General features: G+C 45.7%; 1 protein-coding gene across 17 annotated transcripts in view; it reads right to left on the bottom strand.

Annotated features, from left to right (window-relative positions):
* PARD3 (par-3 family cell polarity regulator) overlaps positions 1-25,927 on the bottom strand; it is a 919,963-nt gene that overhangs the window by 400,231 nt on the left and 493,805 nt on the right. For all 17 annotated transcript variants that reach the window (XM_063922114.1, XM_063922110.1, XM_063922109.1 and 14 more), the window contains 3 exons: positions 21,979-22,361; positions 8,811-8,950; positions 5,784-5,912 (listed from right to left, as the gene is read on the bottom strand). In XM_063922114.1, coding sequence (XP_063778184.1) covers positions 5,784-5,912; positions 8,811-8,950; positions 21,979-22,361 — 652 coding nt within the window. The remainder of the gene's footprint in view (positions 1-5,783; positions 5,913-8,810; positions 8,951-21,978; positions 22,362-25,927) is intronic.

The raw sequence follows: 25,927 nt of genomic DNA on the forward strand, positions 1-25,927 counted from the left end.
TTTACTTACCGGTAAATCTAATTCTCGTAGTCCGTAGAGGATGCTGGGACTCCGTAAGGACCATGGGGAATAGACGGGCTCCGCAGGAGATAGGGCACTTTAAGAAAGCTTTGGATTCTAGGGGTGCACTGGCTCCTCCCTCTATGCCCCTCCTCCAGACCTCAGTTAGGGAAACTGTGCCCAGAGGAGATGGACAGTACGAGGAAGGATTTTTGTAAATCTAAGGGCGAAATTCATACCAGCCACACCATATAACTTGTGATAAATTTACCCAGTTAACAGTATGAACAACAACATAGCCACGGTTCAACCGAAAAACTATAACATAACCCTTATGTAAGCAATAACTATATACAAGTCTTGCAGAAGAAGTCTGCACTTGGGACGGGCACCCAGCATCCTCTACAGACTACGAGAAATAGATTTACCGGTAAGTAAAATCTTATTTTCTCTAACGTCCTTGAGATGCTGGGACTCCGTAAGGACCATGGGGATTATACCAAAGCTCCCAAACGGGCGGGAGAGTGCGGATGACTCTGCAGCACCGATTGAGCAAACAGGAGGTCCTCCTCAGCCGGGGTATCAAACTTATAGAACTTTTCAAAGGTGTTTGTCCCCGACCAAGTAGCTGCTCGGCACAACTGTAATGCCGAGACCCCTCGGGCAGCCGCCCAAGAAGAGCACACTTTCCTAGTGGAGTGGGCCTTAACCGATTTCGGTAACGGCAATCCTGCCGTAGAATGCGCCTGCTGAATCGTGTTACAGATCCAGCGAGCAATAGTCTGCTTTGAAGCAGGAGCGCCAACCTTGTTGGCCGCATACAGAACGAACAAAGCTTCAGTCTTCCTGATTCTAGCCGTTCTGGTCACATAAATCTTCAAAGCCCTGACTACATCCAGGGACTCGGAATCCTCCAAGTCCCGTGTAGCCACAGGCACGACAATAGGTTGGTTCACATGAAAAGATGAGACCACTTTTGGCAGAAAGTGAGGGCGAGTCCTCAACTCTGCCCTATCCATGTGAAAAACCAAGTATGGGCTTTAATGTGATAAAGCCGCTAATTCGGAAACACGTCTTGCCGAAGCTAACGCCAACAACATGACCACCTTCCACGTGAGGTATTTCAACTCCACAGTTTTGAGTGGTTCAAACCAAGGTGACTTGAGGAAACGTAACACCACGTTAAGATCTCAAGGCGCCACCGGAGGCCCAAAGGGAGGCTGAATATGCAGCACCCCCTTCACAAAGGTCTGTACTTCAGGAATAGAGGCCAATTCTCTTTGAAAGAAAATGGATAAGGCCGAAATCTGGACCTTTATGGACCCTAATTTTAGGCCCAAAGTCACTCCTGTTTGAAGGAAGTGAAGTATACGGCCCAAATGGAACTCCTCCGTAGGAGCAGCTATGGCCTCACACCAAGAAACATATTTCCGCCATATACGGTGATAATGTTTTCAGGTCACGTCTTTCCTAGCCTTGATCAGGGTAGGAATGACCTCCTCCGGAATCCCTTTTTCCGCTAGGATCCGGCGTTCAACCGCCATGCCGTCAAACGCAGCCGCGGTAAGTCTTGGAACAGACAGGCCCCTGCCGCAGCAGGTCCTGCCTTAGAGGAAGAGACCACGGATCCCCTGCGAGCAACTCTTGCAGCTCCGGATACCAAGTCCTCCATGGCCAAGCCGGAACAATGAGTATTGTTCTGACCCTGCTTCTTCTTATTATTCTCAACACCTTGGGTATGAGAGGAAGAGGAGGAAACACATAGACCGATCTGAACACCCAAGGTGTCACCAGAGCGTCTACCGCTACCGCCTGAGGGTCCCTTGACCTGGCGCAATACCACTTTAGCTTCTTGTTGAGACGGGATGCCATCATGTCGATTTGAGGCAGTCCCCAACGATCCGTGATCTGTGCGAAGACTTCTTGATGAAGTCCCCACTCTCCCGGATGCAGGTCGTGCCTGCTGAGGAAGTCCGCCTCCCAGTTGTCCACCCCCGGGATGAACACCGCTGATAGCGCGCTTACATGGCCTTCCGCAGAGCGTAGAATCCTGGTCGCTTCTGCCATGGCCATTCTACTCCTTGTTCCGCCCTGGCGGTTTATATGAGCCACTGCCGTGACATCGTCTGACTGAATCAGAACCGGTTTTCTCCGAAGCAATTTCTCCGCTTGACGCAGGGCATTGTATATGGCCCTCAACTCCAGGACGTTGATGTGGAGACAAGACTCTAGGCTTGACCAGAGACCTTGGAAATTTCTTCCCAGTGTCACTGCTCCCCAGCCTTGGAGGCTTGCGTCCGTGGTCACCAGGACCCAGTCCTGAATGCCGAACCTGCGACCTTCTAGTAGGTGAGCACTGTTCAGCCACCACAGGAGAGATACCCTGGTCCTGGGAGACAGGGTGATCCTTTGATGCATTTGTAAATGGGACCCGGACCACTTGTCCAAGAGGTCCCATTGAAAAGTCCTCGCATGGAACCTGCCGAAAGGGATGGCCTCGTAGGAAGCCACCATTTTCCCCAGGACCCGCGTGCACTGATGCACAGAAACCTTTTTTGGTTTTAATAGGTTCCTGACCATGGCTATGAGTTCCTGAACCTTTTCGATCGGAAGAAAAACCTTTTTCTGGTCTGTGTCTAGAATCAGCCCCAGAAAGGTCAGACGCGTTGTAGGGACTAGCTGGGACTTCGGTATATTGAGAATCCAGCCGTGTATCTGCAACGTTTTCATGGACAGAGACACGCTGTCCAGCAACCTCTCCCGAGATCTCGCCTTTATGAGGAGATCGTCCAAGTATGGGATAATTGTGACCCCCTGCCTGCGCAGGAGCACCATCATTTCCGCCATTACCTTGGTGAAAATTCTCGGGGCCGTGGAAAGCCCAAACGGCAACATCTGAAATTGGTAGTGACAGTCCTGCACTGCAAATCTCAGGAACGCCTGATGCGGGGGGAATATCGGAACATGAAGGTAAGCATCCTTTATGTCCAGGGACACCATCCAATCCCCCCCCTCCAGGCTGGCAATGACCGCCCTGAGTGATTCCATTTTGAACTTGAACCTCTTCAAGTACAGGTTCAGAGATTTCAGGTTTAAAATGGGTCTGACCGAACCGTCCGGTTTCGGGACCACAAACAGGGTTGAGTAATATCCCTCTCCTTGCTGGAGATGAGGAACTGTGACAATCACCTGTTGAATATACAATTTTTGGATTGCTGCCAACACTAGCTCCCTCTCTAACGGGGAAGCCGGCAGAGCCGATCTGAAAAATCAGCGAGGAGGCAAGTCTTCGAATTCCAGCCTGTATCCCTGAGAAACAATCTCTAATGCCCAGGGATCCACCTGCGAGTGAACCCAGACGTGGCTGAAAAACTGAAGACGAGCCCCCACCAGATCTGCCTCCCCTCGGGAAGCCCCAGCGTCATGCGGTGGACTTTGCAGACGCAGGGGAGGACTTCTGCTCTAGGGAACTAGCTGTGTGCAGCTTTTTTCCCCTGCCTTTCCCTCTGGCAACAAAGGATGATCCCCGTACCTTCTTGTTTTTATTGGAACGAAAGGACTGCATTTGATAATGAGGTGCCTTTTTTGTATGCTGCGGGGGGACATAAGGTAAGAAATTTGACTTACCAGCCATAGCCGTAGAGACAAGATCCGAGAGGCCGTCTCCCAACAACTCCACCCCTTTGTAAGGCAAGGACTCCATATGCCGCTTTGAATCGGCATCTCCCGTCCACTGTCGGGTCCACAAGAGCCGCCTAGCAGAAATAGACATAGCATTTATTCTGGAGCTTAATAAACAAATGTCTCTCTGAGCATCCTTCATATACAAGGCAGCATCTCTGATATGCTCTATGGTCATATGAATGGCATCCCTATCTAAGGTGTCAATTTCCGTAGATAAGGAATCTGCCCATGCCACAACCGCACTACAAACCCAGGCCGACGCCACAGCCGGTCGAGCATAGTACCGGAATGATTGTAAATGTGCTTTAAGGTAATTTCCTGCCTGCGATCAGCAGGTTCCTTGAGGGAAGCCGTATCCTGAGAAGGCAGTGCCACCTTTTTGGACAAACGTGTCAGCGCCTTGTCAACTTTTGGCGAAGATTCCCAGCGTATCCTATCAGTTTGTGGAAAAGGATACGCCATGAGAATCCTTTTGGGAACTTGTGGTCTCCTATCCGGAGATTCCCAAGCCTTTTCGCACAAGTCACTTAATTCAAATGAGGATGGAAAAGTGACTTCAGGCTTTTTCCCTTTATACATGTGTACCCTCGTGTCAGGGACAGGGGGTTCCTCAGTAATATGCAAAACCTCTTTAATGGCAATAATCATGTACCGTATACCCTTTGCCACCTTCGGCTGTAATTTTGCATCTTCATAGTCGACACTAGAGTCAGTATCTGTGTCGGTATCTGTGTCATCGATCTGGGATATGGTGCGCTTCTGAGACCCCGAAGGACCTGGCGCCCAAGGGACAGGCATGGACTGGCTACCTGATTGATCCCTAGCTTCTGCCTTGTCTAACCTTTTATGCAGTAAATTTACATTTGCATAAAAGACATTCAGCATATCCACCCAGTCTGGTGTCGGCGTTGCCGACGGCGACCTGACATTCAAGCACTCCCCCTCCACATTAAGCGAGCCTTCCTCGTCAAACATGTCGACACACGCGTACCGACACACTTCATCCACACAGGGTAACACTTTTTCTGAAGACAGTATCCCCTTTAAGGCCCTTTGGAGAGACAGAGAAAGAGAGTATGCCAGCACACACCCCAGCGCTATACCCCTGGAAAGAAACACAGAATGCTTTTCCCCAGTAGCGCTGTGTAGTAATAAAACGCCAATTATGTGCCCCCCCCCCCCCTCTCCTTCAAAACCCCCTTTCACCGTGTGTAAAGCAGGGGAGAGTCCGGGGAGCTTCCTCTCAGCGGTGCTGTGGAGAGAAAATGGCGCTGGTGAGTGCTGAGGGAGAAGCCCCACCCCCTCGGCGGCGGGCTTCTGTCCCGCTCAAAGTTATTTAAAAATGACGGGGGCTCTTTTATATACATGTACAGTGCCCACCTGTACATGTATATAGTCTTTTGCCATCAGAGAGGTGTTTATATTGCTGCCCAGGGCCCCCCCCCTGCACCCTTACAGTGACCGGAGTGTGTGAGGTGTGTGGAGCAATGACGCACAGCTGCAATGCTGTGCGTTACCTCAGTGAAGCTTTGAAGGCAACTGCCGCCTGAGACGTCTTCTGACTTCTTTGCTTCTGGCTCTGTGAGGAGAACGGCGGCGCGGCTCTGGAAGTGAACGCCAAGGACGAACCTGTGTTCACCCCCTCTGGAGCTAATGGTGTCCAGTAGCCGAGGAAGCAGAACCTATCATTTAAGTAGGTCTGCCCCTCTCTCCTCAGTCCCTCGATGCAGGGAGCCTGTTGCCAGCAGTGCTCCCTGTAAAAAATAGAGAAAAAAATCCAAACAAAAATGCTTTCTAGGCAGAGAACTCAGGGGAGCTCCCTGCAGTGCACCCATTTCCCTCTGGGCACAGTGTAAAACTGAGGTCTGGAGGAGGGGCATAGAGGGAGGAGCCAGTGCACACCAGAATCCAAAGCTTTCTTAAAGTGCCCTATCTCCTGCGGAGCCAGTCTATTCCCCATGGTCCTTACGGAGTCCCAGCATCCTCTAGGACGTTAGAGAAAAAAGAATGACTCGGATATTATAGAATGATTTGGACACTGAATTTCTTCTCTTAACATATTACAGTGAAAACACAAGCTGTAGAAATGATGTACACACCAGCTCACGTGGGTGGATAGCTTCTTCTTGCCGGAGAACCAAAAGATTCACTGGACCTCCCATCTTTGTGTTTCTTAATAACGACACAACTTCCTCTTGAGTCTTCCCAGTTAGGTCTACACCATTCACCTTTGAGGGAGAGGGAAAGATGCTCATACATATTCATTTTACTCAACGCACAAATATAGCACTATGGAAAGCATTTAAAAATTCTGAAAAGTCCACAAACATTACTCGGAGAGAGTGCAAAATACTGTAAATGTATGCTATTGCGTGTTCACATGGAGATACAGTATGTGCCAATGATATTGTATTCTCTATTACCCAATTAAATTGTAAGCTATTTGAGAATCGCTGAAGTACAGCATCTGTTTAAATAAAGACAGAAATGAGGTTCTTATTGATCCAGACGCTTAGCATTTGAAAAATGGATGGGAGCTACTTGTTCTCTCTCATACACCTCTACTCCTCCCCAATCATGAACAACTTGACGTTTGCTGTGTGTTATGAAACAACAAATCCCAGCATTCACTAGCAAATTTATAGCAGCTTTTTCACATCTGATTTTTAGTCATAATATTTTAACTAAAGAAAAGAAAAGGGGGAAGGGGTCGGGTGTACAAGAGAGGATTAAATGTTCTGGCTGTATTAAAAAATATTCTTTAAAAGGCTGCCCAATTTAGCCATAATTAGCTGAGACTAATCCCACTATTAAATTACAAGTAACGATTGCTGAGGCATTAGCAAAAAGGAATATACATTATACCCCACTTCAAAGACTATTAAACTCTGGTAGTATTTGGTCACCCTGCTTCCCACGTAACTTAGATCATTGCAATATACGTGTGTGTCTGTACATGTATCTACCCTGAATATATATTCATGTAAGAAATGCTTGCTCATTTCCTTGACCCATGGAATTTGCTTTTAAATTTGGCATTTAATGAATTCCTCTACTGATTTTTATTTCAGAATATGTTCTGAGATCCCACAGGCCACCATGAATAGCTATCCTAATTACATTTCACATCTGCAGCGCATAGGGCAAACATGTGTTCTGTGGGCAACTGCGACGTGAGGTCAGGCCAGGTAGTCTATTTCTAGTATTTACTGTAGGAACACATTGCACTACTAAATAGCATGCTGTAAGTATACATCTTACCCGTACCTACCCTTCTCTGCTTTTAAACATATTCACAGCGAGAAACAAAGTGAGAAAGGAAGTTTAAGGAAAGACTAATTATAACTATATAACTAAACTCTGATGAATATTCGTTTGTACAACTCAGTATGTTCATCTCAATGAAGGGGAGGCTCAATGGGTGGGCTGACAGGGGCATCGTCTGGTACGCTGTGCCTGTTGGCAGCACGCCTCCACCCACACGCACCACACCTCCTGGTTCCTACAGAGATGGGCATGATGCATGACCGAAAACATATCATTGCAACTTTTTGTTGTGATCAAGGTCTTTTTAATGGTAAATATGAAAACAATGTGTACTCCAGCATAGACAGAGATCGATGATACCTATTCGATCCTCGAGTCATGTTGATCATGAAGCTGGACAAGACTAATTTGAAATAATCTAATATCATTCTTTGTAGATTCTACAGATCGTTAGCAATATCAGAAATTACTGTAAGTACTTGTTTGGGCTGCTGTGTTGGCAATTAAGACCTAAAGTGACAGTGTGTGCATTTACTGAATCTATCACTAAATAACATTAGTAGTTAATATTACATGAATCCAAGTACCTTCTTTAATTATTAATATAGTGTGAATAGGAAACGTTTTTCCTGGCACTATAGGATATTGGAAGCACACTATGACATGTGGAGAAATTATTTAGGTACAGTATATAATCAGATGTTCAAGGCTTTGTTACTCCAGATATTACGGGAACTGCAGGCCACAACTCTAGCCACTAATAGTTCCCATCACAGGCCAAGTCATTTGAAAATTTAAATTTAGCGGGCAAAAAAAATGTCCAAAGAAAACACTGTAAGGAACCAATTTGCTTTAATGCTAGACACGTGTGTCCCAACTTAAAGCGATGTAGACAAATCTCTTTCCATAGAGGAAAGCTATTACAGTTATTATTTCATGACTGATAGAGTAGAATCACACAGTGACAAATAACACAACGGAATTAACAAGCAAACATCTTTATAGAGGACAACCTGAAAAAAGCTATTCCTAATATTAGATAATTCCTGTATTGAGATAAACGTAGAAATAAAAAAAAAAATAAAAAATAAAAAAAAGAGAAGGAGGAAAAAGCTATAGTGGCCAGAAAAGCAGACACCATATGCAGTAACTTTGTGATGGTCTTTTCCTTAGCAACAATATTGTTTTTTTGTTTAAGCATAAATGCATTTAGCAAGAAGTTCATATTAACAATTTGTTCAAAAAGTATAAAAATAAAAAAAAACTGACCCATGTCCTATGGTGATAAACTACTTCTTGCTAAAGTGGCGACTGGTGGTAGGAAGACCATTCTCTTCTATTGGGTCTTCTCAGATGTACCAGGCCTGTCCCTCTTTTATCCCGTATATACCATCTCTTTTACATAGATTGGACAGAAATGTCCATAGACAAAGAAAGCAGGGCAGATAAAGGTTTCTCAATATAGCTCCCAAATACCATTGCCCTCTCCCCTAAGATTTAGTCCACCCTTAGAAAATGGACTCAATTAACAACATGATACAGCTTACAAACTTTGGCCAGTGGGTCTCCTCTGTTTTGACTTTGCTGGGTATCGTTCAGGTTATCAGATGTCAGGACTATCAACAATCCCACCATCTGCACTTAGCCACAGCTCCACACGGGTGTTTACTGTTGCTCTCTTTAGTCTCCATATTTTATTTTTGTTTTATTTCTCTTCTCTATTGTTTTGTGTGTTTCAGTAGAGAGATCACACTTTAAATTCTCGTTAATCCTGCATTGTACCGCTGATTGGTCTGCACACTGTTTATCTTTTGCGATCCTTTTAATAAATACATTTAAAAAAGAATAATTGACCGTACTTCTAGTAGTCTATCTGCAGCTTTCAGCCTGCCATCTTGGATAGCTGCTCCTCTGGGAAGAATGTTTTTGACGTAGATAGGAGCTGAACCTCCGAGAGGGACATCTCTTGATGTAATGCTGAACCCCAATCCTTCAACACCTGCATTAGTTTTAAAAGAAGGGTTATTCATGTTCCATAATTTCTACATATAAAGTATGAATTTTAATATCGAACTATAGAATTTTTATGACAGTTGCACAAACCATTTGATCACAAACTAAATTTATTAAAACTATTTTATTAAATTTGAAAATGATTTCCAACCATGTACGCCCAATTTAATTGAAACAGCTAAACTTAGTCAAAGCAACTGTTCTGTGTGTGGGCAGATTTAGTCGGATTTCTCAATGGGCGGAATTCAAATGTTTTTCTGTCTAGCAGCCACTAGATGGCGTCAAACAGAGCTATTCTAATGTAGCTCCATTCGGGCGCTATTCGGGGGTGGCGAGCTGAAATGTGTGAAAGGTGAAAAGCTCAAACAACACTTTTCCCGATCACGCCCATTTGTTTAGTCGGGTTTAGCGGCTTTACACAGCTAGACCCGACACTAATGGGCGCAATCAGCGCAATAGGGGACATCAATTGTATATCGCTCCTTTGCGATTTCTCGTTACTTTAGACCGGAGATCAGGGACGATAGCATTTGAATTCCCCCAACTGAACGGTAAAAATCACTTAATCATTATATTGACAAAGTAAAACAAAAAACACTGTAGTGTCTCATGTAGGCTAAAAAACATAGAGGCTGGTAAGTGTAAGAGCAGTACGGCCATAGACTAATAATAAATTCGTTTTTGATCAGCACCTTAAATTCCATAATACCCAAACAAATTAAGAAAACCAAGAAAAAATAAGAATTTACTCACCGGTAATTCTATTTCTCGCAGTCCGTAGTGGATGCTGGGTACTCCGTAAGGACCATGGGGTATAGACGGGCTCCGCAGGAGACTGGGGCATAGACGGGCTCCGCAGGAGACTGGGCACTCTTAAAAGAAAGATTAGGTACTATATCTGGTGTGCACTGGCTCCTCCCTCTATGCCCCTCCTCCAGACCTCAGTTAGGGAAACTGTGCCCGGAAGAGCTGACATTACTAGGAAAGGATTTGGAATCCAGGGTAAGACTCATACCAGCCACACCAATCACACCGTACAACTCGTGATAACTATACACAGTTAACAGTATGAACAATAACTGAGCCTCTCTCAACAGATGGGTCATACAATAACCCTTTAGTTAAGCAATAACTATATACATGTATTGCAGAGAGTCCGCACTTGGGACGGGCTCCCAGCATCCACTACGGACTATGAGAAATAGAATTACCGGTGAGTAAATTCTTATTTTCTCTGACGTCCTAGTGGATGCTGGGTACTCCGTAAGGACCATGGGGATTATACCAAAGCTCCCAAATAGGCGGGAGAGTGCGGATGACTCTGCAGCACCGAATGAGCAAACTCAAGGTCCTCCTCAGCCAGGGTATCAAACTTGTAGAATTTTGCAAAAGTGTTTGAACCCGACCAAGTAGCAGCTCGGCAAAGTTGTAAAGCCGAGACCCCTCGGGCAGCCGCCCAAGAAGAGCCCACCTTCCTCGTGGAATGGGCTTTTACTGATTTAGGATGCGGCAGTCCAGCCGCAGAATGTGCAAGCTGAATCGTGCTACAGATCCAGCGAGCAATAGTCTGCTTTGAAGCAGGAGCACCCAGGTTGTTGGGTGCATGCAGGATAAACAGCGAGTCAGTTTTTCTGACTCTAGCCGTCCTGGAAACAAAGTTTCAGGGCCCGGACTACGTCCAGCAACTTGGAATCCTCCAAGTCCCTAGTGGCCGCAGGCACCACAATAGGTTGGTTCAAATGAAACGATGATACCACCTTAGGGAGAAATTGGGGACGAGTCCTCCATTCTGCCCTTTCCATATGGAAGATCAGATATGGGCTTTTACATGACAAAGCCGCCAATTCTGACACACGCCTAGTCCAAGCTAAGGCCAAAAGCATGACCACTTTCCACGAGAGATATTTTAGCTCCACGGTCTTAAGTAGCTCAAACCAGTGGGATTTTAGGAATCCAACACACGTTAAGATCCCAAGGTGCCACTGGAGGCACAAAAGGGGCTGAATATGCAGCACCCCTGTAACAACGTCCGAACTTCAGGCAGTGAAGCCAGTTCTTTTTGAGAGAAAAAGGGATAGGGCGGAAATCTTGGCCTTTATGGATCCTAATTTTAGGCCCATAGTCACTCCTGACTGTAGGAAGTGCAGGAATCGACCCCCCTGGAATACCTCTGTAGGGCCTTCCCGGCCACACACCAAGCAACCTATTTTCGCCATATACAGTGAAAAAGTCTTGCTGTCACGTCTTTCCTAGCCTTTATCAGCGTAGGAATAACTGCATCCGGAATGCCCTTTTCCGCTAGGATCCGGCGTTCAACCGCCATGCCGTCCAACGCAGCCGCGGTAAGTCTTGGATCAGACAGGGTCCCTGTTGCAACATGTCCTGACTGAGAGGCAGAGGCCATGAGTCCTCTGAGAGCATTTCTTGCAGTTCCGGGTACCGAGTCCTTCTTGGCCAATCTGGAGCAAAGAATATTGTTCACACTCCTCCGTTTATTACAATTCTCAGCCCTTGGGTCTGAGAGGAAGAGGAGGAAATATATAGACCGACTGGAACACCCACGGTGTTACTAGTGCGACCACAGCTATCGCCTGAGAGTCCCTTGACCCAGCGTAAAACCTTTTTTATCTTTTTATTGAGGTGGGACGCCATGTAGTCCACCTGAGGCAGTTTCCATCAATTTGCAAAACTGCGTGAAGACTTCCTGATGAAGTCACCACTTTCCCGGGTGGAGGTCGTGTCCACTCCCGAAATGAACACTGTTGACAGTGCGCTTACTTGATTCTCCGCCCAGCGAAGAATTCTGGTGGCTTCTACCCTCGCCACCCTACTCCTTGTGCCGCCCTGGCGGTTTACATGAGCCCCTGCGGTCTGACTGGATCAGAACCGGTAGGTCGCGAAGCAGGAACTCCGCTTGACTTAGGGCGTTGTATATGGCCCTTAGTTCCAGGATATAGATGTGAAGGCAAGTCTGTTGGCTTGACCACAAACCTTGGAATTTTCTTCCCTGTGTAACTGCCCCCCACCCTCGGAGGCTTGCATCCGTGGTAACCAGGACCCAGTCCTGAATGCCGAATCTGCGGCCCTCGAGAAGGTGAGCACTCCGCAGCCACCACAGGAGAGACACCCTGGCCCTGGGGGATAGGGTGATTAACCGATGCATCTGAAGATGTGATCCGGACCACTTGTCCAGTAAGTTCCATTGTCCTTGCATGGAACCAGCCGAAGGGGATGGCCTCGTATGATGCCATCATCCTTCCCAGGACTCGAGTGCAGTGATGCACTGACACCTGTTTTGGTTTTCAATAGATTCCTGACCAGTGTCATGAGCTCCTGAGCTCTCTCTATCGGGAGATAAACCCTCTTCTGGTCTGTGTCTAGGATCATGCCTAGGCGAGGCAGATGAACTGTAGGAACCAACTGCGACTTCGGAATATATAGAATCCAGTCGTGTTGCCGTTTCACTTCCAGAGAAGGTGATACGCTGTCCAGCAACTGCTCTCTTGATCTCGCTTTTATGAGGAGATCATCCAAGTATGTGATAATAGTGACACCTTGCTTCCGCAGGAGCACCATCATATCCGCCATTACCTTGGTGAAATTGGTAATGACAATCCCGTACCGCAATTCTGAGGTACGCCTGATGAGGTGGATAAATGGGGACACGAAGGTATGCATCCCTTATGTACCGATTCATTTCAGGCTTGCAATGACCGCTCTTAGCGATTCCATCTTGAACCTGAACCTTTTCAGGTATATGTTCAGGGATTTTTATTCAATATGGGTCTAACCGAACCGTCTGGTTTCGGGATTATAACATGGTCGAATAATAACACCCTCTTGTTGAAGGAGGGGACCCTTGACCACCACCTGTTGAAGATACAATTTACGAAATGCAGTTAACACTGGCTCCCTCTCTTGGGGGGAAGCCCGCCGGGGCCTCGGTGAGGGGGCATCTTCTCACAGTCCAGCCTGTATCCCTGCGATACAATATCTATTGCCCAGGGATCTAACAGGGAGTGAACCCACTTGTGGCTGAACTTACGAAGGCGTGTCCCCACCGGGCCTAGCTCCGCCTGTGGAGCCCCAGCGACATGCGGTGGATTTTTGTAGAGGCCGGGGAGGACTTCTGTTCCTGGGGACTAGCTGTGTTGTACAGCTTCTTTCCTCTGCCCCCGGCTCTGACAAGAAAGGACGCACCTCAGACTTTCTTGTTTCTTTATTCGAAAAGCTGCATTTAATAATGTTGTGCTTTTCTAGGCTGTGCAGGAATATAAGGCAAAATATCAGAATTACCAGCTATAGCTGTGGAGACCAGGTCCGAGAACCTTTCTCCACACAATCCTCAGCCTTCCATATGCCTCTTAAGTCGGCATCATCTGTCCAATGTATATTCTACAGGACACGTCAAGCAGAAATCGACATAGCATTTGTCTCTAGGACCCAGTATACTCATGTCCCTTTGGGCATGCTTTATAATTATATATCTATCACTTAAGACAGCATCTTAAAATATTTATATGCATACTAGGGTCTCAATCTCTGCTGATAAGGTACCTGTCCACGCTGCCACAGCGCTATAAACCCATGCCGACACAATCGCCGGTCTGGGTAGTATACTAGAATGTGCACACTATCTGCAGGATCCCTGAGAATAGCTAGTGCAAACAGGACACCCAAGGGGAAGATTCTCAACACATCCTGGCCCTAGTGGGGAAAGGATACAGCCTGAGAATTCTCTTGTGGGAAGCTGCTGTCTCTTGTCTGGAGATTCCCGCTCTTTTTCCTCATGAGAGGAGGGAAATTTACCTCAGCATTCTTCCCCTTAACATGTGTACTCTCGTGTCAGGGACAGATGAGTCATCAGTGATATGCAAATCATCTTTTATTCCAATAATCATATATTGAATATCTTTTAGCCCTCTTGGCTGTAACTTTGCATTATCGTAGTCGACAGTGGAGTTAAACTCCTTGTCGATACTTTGTTATTTTTGATAGTGAGCATAGAGAGACTCTGAAGGACTCTGTGACATAGGGACAGACCAGGGTAGATTTCCTTTCTGTTCCCTAACCTTTTGTGCAATAATTTTACCTCAGCACTTACACATATCCAAACAGGTGTCGGCGTTGTTGACGGAGACACCCTCCCACACACTTATCCGCTCTATCACCTCCTTAGAGGAGCCTTTTACCTCAGATATGTCGACACACGCGTACTGACACACCAAACACACAGGGGATGCTCTATTTGAAGACAGTTCCCCCAATAGGCCCTTTGGAGAGACAGAGAGAGAGTATGCCAGCACACACCACAGCGCTATATAATACAGGGATGTACACTATACTGAGTGATTTTCCCCCTATAGCAGCTTATATACACAGTTTTACGCCTAAATTTATGTGCCCCCCCTCTCTTTTTTACCCTTTGTGTACCAGGATACTGCAGGGGAGAGCCTGGGGAGCTTCCTTCCAGCTGAGCTGTGAAGAGAAAATGGCGCCGGTGTGCTGAGGAAGAAGGCCCGGCCCCCTCAGCGGCGGGCTTCTGTCCTTTTATGTACTTTAATGGCGGGGGTTAATGCACATATACAGTTTATCAGACTGTATTATGTGCTTTTCGCCAAGTAAGGTAATCTAATTGCTGCCCAGGGCGCCCCCAGCGCCCTGCACCCATCAGTGACCGGAGTGTGTAATGTGCTAAGGGAGCAATGGCGCACAGCTGCAGTGCTGTGCGCTACCTTAATGAAGACCGGAGTCTTCAGCCGCCGATTTTCAACTTCTCTTCGTTCTTCTGGCTCTGCAAGGGGGACGGCGGCGCGGCTCCGGGACCGGACGACCGAGGACTGGGCCTGTGTTCGATCCCTCTGGAGCTAATGGTGCCCAGTAGCCTTAGAAGCCCAAGCTAGCTGCAAGCAGGTAGGTTCGCTTCTCTCCCCTCAGTCCCACGTAGCAGTGAGTCTGTTGCCAGCAGATCTCACTGAAAATAAAAAATCTAACAAATACTTTCTTTTCTAGGAAGCTCAGGAGAGCCCCTAGGGTGCATCCAGCTCTGGCCGGGCACAGATACTAACTGAGGTCTGGAGGAGGGGCATAGAGGGAGGAGCCAGTGCACACCAGATATAGTACCTAATCTTTCTTTTAAGAGTGCCCAGTCTCCTGCGGAGCCCGTCTATACCCCAGTCTCCTGCGGAGCCCGTCTATACCCCATGGTCCTTACGGAGTACCCAGCATCCACTAGGACGTCAGAGAAATATCTAATTACATCTGAAGCATTCTCAAAAGTTGTTCCCCCAACTATGTACAGAATGTATTTAAAAATTATAGTAAACAAATATTTTATTTTGTTTCAAACTTAGTTCTGGAAATTACAGCATTAAATTGGTATTTACGGGGAGAAATTAAGATTTGATAGTGGTAAACAGAAAGTAATTGCTCAATCCTTTGTTGTAGTTGCCTCTCCACAGGGGTCCGGCAGAGGGGATGAGAGGCTTCATACATCCCTGCTGACCCCCTCCTGGGCAGAGATACAAGCATGGGATTAAATTATATGCATTAATATTATTGTGATGGTTTTGATATCGCTAGTAGCAATTATTATAGGTTACAGGCTTCCTTCGGTTATTAGAGCTTCATGCACTAAGCAGCTGCCATCTCCTTACAGTGCAGCTATAATTCACTCTTTAGAGCACCAATCAGAATGCACAGGATCCATTATGCGGGTTTTATTTTGTTTTTGTCAATCTGGCAAATTAAACAATACAAAGATGCAATGTGTCACGTTGTACCTTGTGGTAACTTCTCGCCAACGGGCAGATTTTGATTCTGACAGAAATCTGCGCATGGACACATACTGCGAGTTTTTCTGTAAGCGCAGAGGTGAATTTATGCATTTTGTGTAGGTCCATCCTATACAGAGTTGTACAGAATTTGTCTGTATCGCTATTTCTGTGAAATTGGACATTTTGTGGCAGAAACCGGCAGCGACAACGCAATCGCACTGATCCTGAACTTCTGACTGATCTCTTGCACCTAGCATAAGGGTGGTACACGTTCAGTAAGATCAGTGAGCAGCATGGCTTTCCTCTAGCGCAGTGTTTTTCAACCACTGTGCCATGGCACACTAGTGTGCCCTGAGCAGTCTCCAGGTGTGCCGCCATAGAAGCTGAGCCAGGCCCGTCAGTGTTTAGCCGCTACTGAGGCCCTGGAACAATCAATACTGGTGGGTTTAGTGGTTGCAGAGCCAGTTCTAATTTTGGGCCCAGACAGTGTTGGGCTCTACTGGCTTTCTCAGATGTAGCTAAGGCGTTACCTATGGAGAAGATGCGATATGATATCCTAGGACATGCAACTGCACCATGCATCACCATTATATCTGAATGTGCCTTGCCAATATTTAAATCTTGTTCAGTGTGCCGCGAGTGGTAAAAGTTTGAAAATCTCTGCTCTAGCAAATGCACAGATTCTCTCATTAGCGGAACGGACACTCATTAGTATAAGGTAGTAAATCTGGCTTCTGGGGCTGCGCAAATTCAGCCACTTTGTGTGGAACTCAGAATTAGCGCTCTAAAGGCCCGTACACACTGGTCGATATATCGGCTGTTCTCTTGAACGGCCAATATATATCGCGGGACCGTCGGCCAGTGTGTACGGCCGATACGTCTGTGAACTCCGTCGTTCACAGACGTATCGCGTCGGCCGCGCAGCACAGCCGACGGCCAATATATCTACCGATATATTGGCGCGTCGCTGTGTATGTACGGGGCAGTCGGCCGACCACTCGTACACATCCTGCGGCGGCCGCCGGTGATTGACAGCTGAACTGGGCGGGCCCAGTTCATGACGTCAGTCCCCGACGGATCGGGCAGTGTGTATGCTGAACACACTGCTCGATCCGTCCATAGATATATCTGCAGATCAATTGATCTGCAGATATATCTATTAGTATGTACCCACCTTAAGTCTTCCGTGAAATATGCAATTTGACCAGAAATGCAATAACTTCTGTGCACAACTGTAGGTAGAAGATCGCTATGCAGATAGATGAAGCTGTACAGTGATAGCATGATAGCATAAGCACAGCATTTTTTCCTCACAGCACTGGGACTATGGATGCCAGGTAGGGGGACAGTGGGAAGTTGCCAGGGCCCAATGATTCTGGGGGGCTTCGTGCATGAGCAGGCTTGCCTGGGGTGCATCTGCTAGACACTGAATGGCTGCCAGCATGTTTATAGATGGCTGCAGCTAACCACCAATCAGAGTGCAGCATTCTCTACATGCCTCCAAGCCTGCAGACAGATGGTAAACGGCAGAGTGCTGTCAGGTGCATTGCTTTGCCCAGGGACTACAATGCGGTTAAAATGACCCTGGAAACCATATAGACCCAAAAACCTTGTAGGTTTATTTGCGTCTGATGAAACTTATCATAACATCTGCATGGTAGAAAATTTAGACTAAGGGGTAAATTTACTAAGATTCGTATTTTCCCGTTTGAGGTCAAAGTTCAATCACGAATGACATCGAAAGTGTAAATATGCAACTTTTTGAATTGATTACGACTAATTTACTAAGCTGCCGTATTCTGCATTTTCGGGTTTTCCGATGTCGATGTCATTCGTTTTTTTTTGGCAGTGTTTTACTTGAGTGACTTGTAAAACACTGCCGACTTTAATACAATGAATCTCGGCCGGATCTGAGAGATCCGTGCTGGGCTTCATTGTGCAGCTTGTAAAAAAAAAAAAAAAAAAAAAAGGTTAAATGTAAAAAAAAAATTGCGTGGGGTCCCCCCTCCTAAGGCAAACCAGCCTCGGGCTCTTTGAGCCGATCCTGGTTGCAAAAATATGGGGAAAAAATGGACAGATGTTCCCCCATATTTAAGCAACCAGCATCTGGCTCTGCGCCTGGTCCTGGTTCCAAAAATACGGGGAACAAAAAGAGTAGGGGTCCCCCGTATTTTTGAAACCAGCACCGGGCTCCACTAGCTGGACAGATAATGCCACAGCCGGGGGTCACTTTTATACAGTGCCTTGCGGCCGTGGCATCAAATATCCAACTAGTCACCCCTGGCCGGGGTACCTTGGGGGAGTGGGGACCCCTTCAATCAAGGGGTCCCCCCCCCCAGCCACCCAAGGGCCAGGGGTGAAGCCCAAGGCTGTCCCCCTCCATCCAATGGGCTGCGGATGGGGGGCTGATAGCCTTTGTTTAAAGTGATTGATATTGTTTTTAGTAGCAGTACTACAAGGCCCAGCAAGCCTCCCCCGCAAGCTGGTACTTGGAGAACCACAAGTACCAGCATGCGGCGGAAAAACGGGCCCGCTGGTACCTGTAGTACTACTACTAAAAAAATACCCCAATAAAGACAACACACACACACCTTGAAAGTATGACTTTAATACATCCATCCACACCTCCATATACACATACTTACCTTATGTTCCCACGCAGGTCGGTCCTCTTCTACAGTAGAATCCATGGTGTACCTGTTGAAAAAATTATACTCACATAATCCAGTGTTTTCGGCTCCTCGGTAAATCCTTTTGTAATCCACGTACTTGAAAAAATAAAAAAACGGATACCCGACCACGAACTGAAAGGGGACCCATGTTTTCACATGGGCCCCCTTTCCCCGAATGCCAGAAACCCACTCTGACTGATGTCTAAGTGGGTTTCTTCAGCCAATCAGGGAGCGCCACGTTGTGGCACCCTCCTGATCGGCTGTGTGCTCCTGTACTGTATGACAGGCGGCACACGGCAGTGTTACAATGTAGCGCCTATGCGCTCCATTGTAACCAATGGTGGGAACTTTCAGGTCAGCGGTTGACCGAAAGTGACCTCACCGCTGACCTGAAAGTTCCCACCATTGGTTACAATCCCTGATTGACTGATGTCTAAGTGGGTTTCTTCAGCCAGAGTGGGTTTTTGGCATTCGGGGAAAGGGGGCCCATGTGAAAACATGGGTCCCCTTTCAGTTCGTGGTCGGGTATCCGTTTTTTTATTTTTTCAAGTACGCGGATTACAAAAGGATTTACCGAGGAGCCGAAAACACTGGATTATGTGAGTATAATTTTTTCAACAGGTACACCATAGATTCTACTGGAGAAGAGGACCGACCTGCGTGGGAACATAAGGTAAGTATGTGTATATGGAGGTGTGGATGGATGTATTAAAGTTATACTTTCAAGGTGTGTGTGTGTGTGTTGTCTTTATTGGGGTATTTTTTTAGTAGTAGTACTACAGGTACCAGCGGGCCAGTTTTTCCACCGCATGCTGGTACTTGTGGTTCTCCAAGTACCAGCTTGCGGGGGAGGCTTGCTGGGCCTTGTAGTACTGCTACTAAAAACAATATCAATCACTTTTCACAAAGGCTATCAGCCCCCCATCCGCAGCCCATTGGATGGGGGGGGACAGCCTCGGGCTTCACCCCTGGCCCTTGGGTGGCTGGGGGGGGGGACCCCTTGATTGAAGGGGTCCCCACTCCCCCAGGGTACCCCGGCCAGGGGTGACTAGTTGGATATTTGATGCCACGGCCGCAAGGCACTGTATAAAAGTGACCCCCGGCTGTGGCATTATCTGTCCAGCTAGTGGAGCCCGGTGTTGGTTTCAAAAATACGGGGGACCCCTACTCTTTTTGTTCCCTGTATTTTTGGAACCAGGACCAGGCGCAGAGCCCGATGCTGGTTGCTTAAATAAGGGGGAACCCCTGTCCATTTTTTCCCCATATTTCTGCAACCAGGATCGGCTCAAAGAGCCCGAGGCTGGTTTGCCTTAGGAGGGGGGACCCCACGCAATTTTTTTTCTGAAAATTTATAACATTTCCCCCCCCTTCCCACTGAAAAACATGCACGGATCTCATGGATCCGTGCATGCCTATACAAACACGGGATAAAAAAGCAGGTCTGTTTTTTTTTAGCACTTTTTCACGATTTGTATTTTATCACGGCAGTGTTTGGCTATTGTCGGCAGTGTTTGTGTTTTGCACTTTTTAGTAAATGACCGATTTCTACCAAATTGCAGGCGTATTTGACCGATGGTGTATTGATTCGTGATTTTTTCCTAGGACTTCCAAAATATTACGAATGCCCTCATCACTGCCGTGATTTTTGCTTAGTAAATTACCGAGATGACACTTTGAAGAAAAAACGGCATCTCGGTCAAAATCGGGACCTTAGTAAATATACCCCTAAGTGTGGAGGATTAAAACATCATATGTAAAACATTGCGTAATTTAATGATGCTACTGTATATGCATAATAAAAAAAATCTGAAATTGACAGATGAGATTGATATATCACCCTATTAACGGAACACCAGATGCAGGTAAGAGAATCTGTTGATCCGCTGGATCAGGCCTGGCCAACCTGCAGCTCTCCAGCTGTTATGAAACTACACAACCCAGCATGCCCTGCCACAGTTCTAGCAATCCCTAATAGTAAAACTGTGGTAGGGCTTGCTGGGACTTGTAGTTTCACAACAACTGGAGAGCCACAGGTTGGACAGCCCTGTGTTAGATACTCGGGTTAGTGTGATTATCTCAATGATCATTGGCATTATCAGATCTATGGTTACTTGCATTGCTATGTATTGCTTGCCGCCACCCCTGGGAACACAAGGACTGTCAATCATTACAGATTTTTACTGGAGAATGATCATCACAGGCACAAAATGTTTCTGGGGGTACAGGTCACAAAAACGGCAAACTACGAAATGTATCTATGAATCACGTACAAACATGTATCCTGCTGTAAATCTCTCAATGACATAGATAATTATTTCTGTAATTAAAATTAGAAACTATTATCTACAAGAGCAACTTCCATTACATTTCTAATCTACTTGGAAACATTCAATTACTGTATGTCTAACGCGGATGTAATAGACATGGTTATGGATCATAAAAAGCAGTCAATGCTAAAACTCTGAGATGAGGGAGGAAACAAAAAGATTTCCAGGGGGACCACCTATATATTTACATTTCCATCATGATAAAATGATCTTTCCTCTACATCTGAGTAGTCAATTATTTCTGATAAACTGTTCTAGGGAGAGGGGTGATAATGAGATTGACAGAAGACAAAGTAAGACTGTCAGCAGTGGAATATGCACATAATACCGACGTGAAGCGTCATGTGACCTTCCTGATCTCTGCTGTCTATTCACATAATCCCAGTAGTATACTCTCCCATTTATTCATTTAAATTAAAAATTGATGCAGTCCGTAATATTTCTGACAATAAAAGAGACTGCAACCTTCTAGAACTGAGACTTAAATGTGATCCGTTTAGAAACAGACCTTATGAGAATTTTATTTATTAATTTTTTTTTTACAGATTTGGGCTCATTCTTAGCATGCTGTCACAGTATACTGTCATTAACAATATCTATGCATGGCACAGTCATATGGCGGGAGAGGGAATGTAACGTGAGCACTTATACCCGGTCATTTTACAAAGATGGCACCTATGACCCCAAGCGAGAGGATGCCCACTTTCAGACCGCTTCCTCTCATAAGAGCAGAATGGTCGATTCCCCTGGATACCCTTTATCTCTGCCCGTGTGCTCAATAGTTTAATATATAAATGCTCAGTTAAATATATACATATGGAATCTACTCACCTACAAGTAGGTAACATGAAACATTGGTGACTTACTAAAATGGAAAAGCATCTATCTATGAATCTTATGGTCATTGAAGGTCTCTAATGAGCAAAAATATTGTAAGACAAATGTTTCAGGTATGGCGGTACCCTTTGTTGAGTTAGGTAATAAGCACTCCCTAAATCCTTAAAAAAAATAAAAAAAGTGAGCTATTACGTAACATGGCAGAGATCTTCTGTTACCATATCCAAGTGCACCATGGAGAATTTGTACTGAATAATACAGGGCAAGTGCTCACAAAAATGCACAATGCTGCTTACATCATGTCTTGAACACTTAATTAATAGCATGAAGTGCTGTATAGCCAACCAATGTGTCAGCATGAATCCAAGGCACTGTCAGAGGGTCACCCACTATCCATCTTACCTTTCTTTAGCTGTATATAAAGCTTCTTTCCTTTTTTGGTATTATAACCGCTTGGTGGGGGAGAGTTCACACCACGCTGTGGTGATGGCATGAGGCCAGTTGGTGGTTTTCCTGCTGAATTGATGCTATGAGGTAGATGTGGGTAAGAGTCCATTGGTTCTGCCTGATTTATGTATCTAGGCACTCTCTGTAGAGTCTGCTCAGGACCGGGGCTGTGAAAGTTCCTTTTCTCAATGTGCTGATGATCGGGCACCTGTGGGGTTGAGTAGTAGCTGTTGTTCTCGCTTTGAGATAGTTGTTCATATGGTTCTTTGTTGGCAGCTGGTACCACGTGGAACCAGATCATGGGCGAACGCATGGCTTGACGAAACATATGCTGTGCTCTATATAAATTAGAAGATTAGAAAAACATGACTAGTAAAACTGAGCATAATTATGCTTTCTAATTATAGAATATGAGCTGCTATGTACAGCTACAGAGATGGGAAATCTCAGCAAAAGAAAAACAATAATAATAATAATAGATAAAGACTATGCAAATTATTTGTGAGTGTGTCACATTTGGTCCCAATTAATGAGCATTTGAAAGTTGCACTTAGGAAAACTAGGATAAACATTAAATATATTGTGATCATTTCTGCATCATAAACCTGAGATGGGAGTGCGAGGTGTCACACCCCTTTTACACTCGCAGGCTCGGGTCATTCCCAGGAATGACCCTTTTACATTAGCGGCCCGACCTGGCATATTGCTGGGTCGGTGACGTCACCACTGACTCTACCGGAGGCGGTGCTTGGAGATAATCTTCTCCAAACACCGCCTCCTCCTATGCAGAGAACGGGTGCCGGGTCGCCTTGACCCGGTATACCCGTTCACACTGCACAGCTTCCCGGAATGGTCCCGGATTCAACCCAGGTCGAGACCTGGGTTGAAATCCCAGGATGCTCGTCCCGGGAAATTGTAAGTGTACCCTTTTACACTGACAAAAATCCCGGGATGATGCGCGTTCACGTGCAAAATCCCGGGAGAAAATTGTCAGTGTAAAAGGGGTATAACACAGTTCTAGTTTACCAGCAATGTCAGTCAAATGATTCTATGCCAGTCAGTAAATATACTCTCAGACTCAGTACTACATATAGATATAGAAATACAGTTTATTGGTGCATATATAAGTGATGATAACTAAAACATCATGCACAAAAGTTATATACGTCTGTAATCCTGCGCTACAGTTTAATGCTGCCGTTTAAAATCGATGGGATTCACCCTCCAAAATCCCCACACACATACAGCAAATACAAAAATGATTAAAAACAGGCGCTCTCTAAAGTATTAAAACTTTGAAAATACTGGAAAACCCCTCCAAACTTCTGTTGTTTTCCTCCAGATCGGTGCACAAGTGTTAGCGTGGGGGTGAAAAGACACTTACATAGCAGTTCAACCTCGCGTTCCTTTAAAGGTATCTTTAAACAGGTTTGGATGAAATTGATCCTATCACAAACAGCAGTCGCACAGAATGACACTTTCGTTTAGTTTCAGTCTCGAATGCACTGAAAGGTATCTTTCAAACGATCCCCATAAATAATAGGTAGGAGGCAGCCAAAACCACCATGCATAAAAACATACACAGGTTTTATTCATACACTGGAACAAACATAAAAGTTGCAGCAAAACATGTCCAATGGAGGATAAATGTTCGTCACAGCATGGATAACTTCAACGCGTTTCAAGGATTCTTTCCTCTTTATCAAGAAGTGCTGTGAGGGTCCTGGCTTTCCTAAATTTATCCTGAGACGTTTTGAATCACATGACGATCTTGACCAATTCCAGACGAAGTCCAATCTCCACAAGGATGTATAACACCTGGTGCTCATATACACATGTCTTTGCATTTGCATAATCCAGGCTGAAGTGTGTTCAATCAGTGTGAGCATCACAACAACAGATGTACAGATCAGTATACAGATAAAACACACCTCATATATATCATATAAAACTCCAATCATATGACTCATGATCACCCGATGTTATATTACCACTATAACATCGGGTGATCATGAGTCATATGATTGGAGTTTTATATGATATATATATATGAGGTGTGTTTTATCTGTATACTGATCTGTACATCTGTTGTTGTGATGCTCACACTGATTGAACACACTTCAGCAGGTGTTATACATCCTTGTGGAGATTGGACTTCGTCTGGAATTGGTCAAGATCGTCATGTGATTCAAAACGTCTCAGGATAAATTTAGGAAAGCCAGGACCCTCACAGCACTTCTTGATAAAGAGGAAAGAATCCTTGAAACGCGTTGAAGTTATCCATGCTGTGACGAACATTTATCCTCCATTGGACATGTTTTGCTGCAACTTTTATGTTTGTTCCAGTGTATGAATAAAACCTGTGTATGTTTTTATGCACGGTGGTTTTGGCTGCCTCCTACCTATTATATATGGGGATCGTTTGAAAGATACCTTTCAGTGCATTCGAGACTGAAACTAAACGAAAGTGTCATTCTGTGCGACTGCTGTTTGTGATAGGATCAATTTCATCCAAACCTGTTTAAAGATACCTTTAAAGGAACGCGAGGTTGAACTGCTATGTAAGTGTCTTTTCACCCCCACGCTAACACTTGTGCACCGATCTGGAGGAAAACGACAGAAGTTTGGAGTGGTTTTCCAGTATTTTTAAAGTTTTAATACTTTAGAGAGCGCCTGTTTTTAATCATTTTTGTATTTGCTTAAAACATCATGCAATTCAACAGAATGATAACGAAACAAGAATCAATTGAAAGTGATAAAAGATATACAGTTTTTTAAATGTGACATCTGAAGGGAACCCTTCATCATACATGAGAGATGCAGTTAAAAATAAGAATTTACTTACCGATAATTCTATTTCTCGTAGTCCGTAGTGGATGCTGGGAACTCCGTAAGGACCATGGGGAATAGCGGCTCCGCAAGAGACTGGGCACAAAAGTAAAAGCTTTAGGACTACCTGGTGTGCACTGGCTCCTCCCCCTATGACCCTCCTCCAAGCCTCAGTTAGGATACTGTGCCCGGACGAGCGTACACAATAAGGAAGGATATTGAATCCCGGGTAAGACTCATACCAGCCACACCAATCACACCGTACAACCTGTGATCTGAACCCAGTTAACAGCATGATAACAGAGGAGCCTCTGAAAAGATGGCTCACAACAATAATAACCCGATTTTTGTAACAATAACTATGTACAAGTATTGCAGACAATCCGCACTTGGGATGGGCGCCCAGCATCCACTACGGACTACGAGAAATAGAATTATCGTTAAGTAAATTCTTATTTTCTCTGACGTCCTAGTGGATGCTGGGTACTCCGTAAGGACCATGGGGATTATACCAAAGCTCCCAAACGGGCGGGAGAGTGCAGATGACTCTGCAGCACCGAATGAGAGAACTCCAGGTCCTCCTCAGCCAGGGTATCAAATTTGTAGAATTTAGCAAACGTGTTTGCCCCTGACCAAGTAGCTGCTCGGCAAAGTTGTAAAGCCGAGACCCCTCGGGCAGCCGCCCAAGATGAGCCCACTTTCCTTGTGGAATGGGCTTTTACGGATTTTGGCTGTGGCAGGCCTGCCACAGAATGTGCAAGCTGAATTGTACTACAAATCCAACGAGCAATAGTCTGCTTAGAAGCAGGAGCACCCAGCTTGTTGGGTGCATACAGGATAAACAGCGAGTCAGATTTTCTGACTCCAGCCGTCCTGGAAACATATATTTTCAGGGCCCTGACCACGTCCAGCGACTTGGAGTCCTCCAAGTCCCTAGTAGCCGCAGGCACCACAATAGGCTGGTTCAAGTGAAATGCTGAAACCACCTTAGGGAGAAATTGAGGACGAGTCCTCAATTCTGCCCTGTCCGTATGAAAAATTAGGTAAGGGCTTTTATAGGATAAAGCCGCCAATT

The sequence above is a fragment of the Pseudophryne corroboree genome, chromosome 5 (genome assembly GCF_028390025.1).
Source record: "Pseudophryne corroboree isolate aPseCor3 chromosome 5, aPseCor3.hap2, whole genome shotgun sequence".
Lineage (NCBI taxonomy): Eukaryota > Metazoa > Chordata > Amphibia > Anura > Myobatrachidae > Pseudophryne > Pseudophryne corroboree.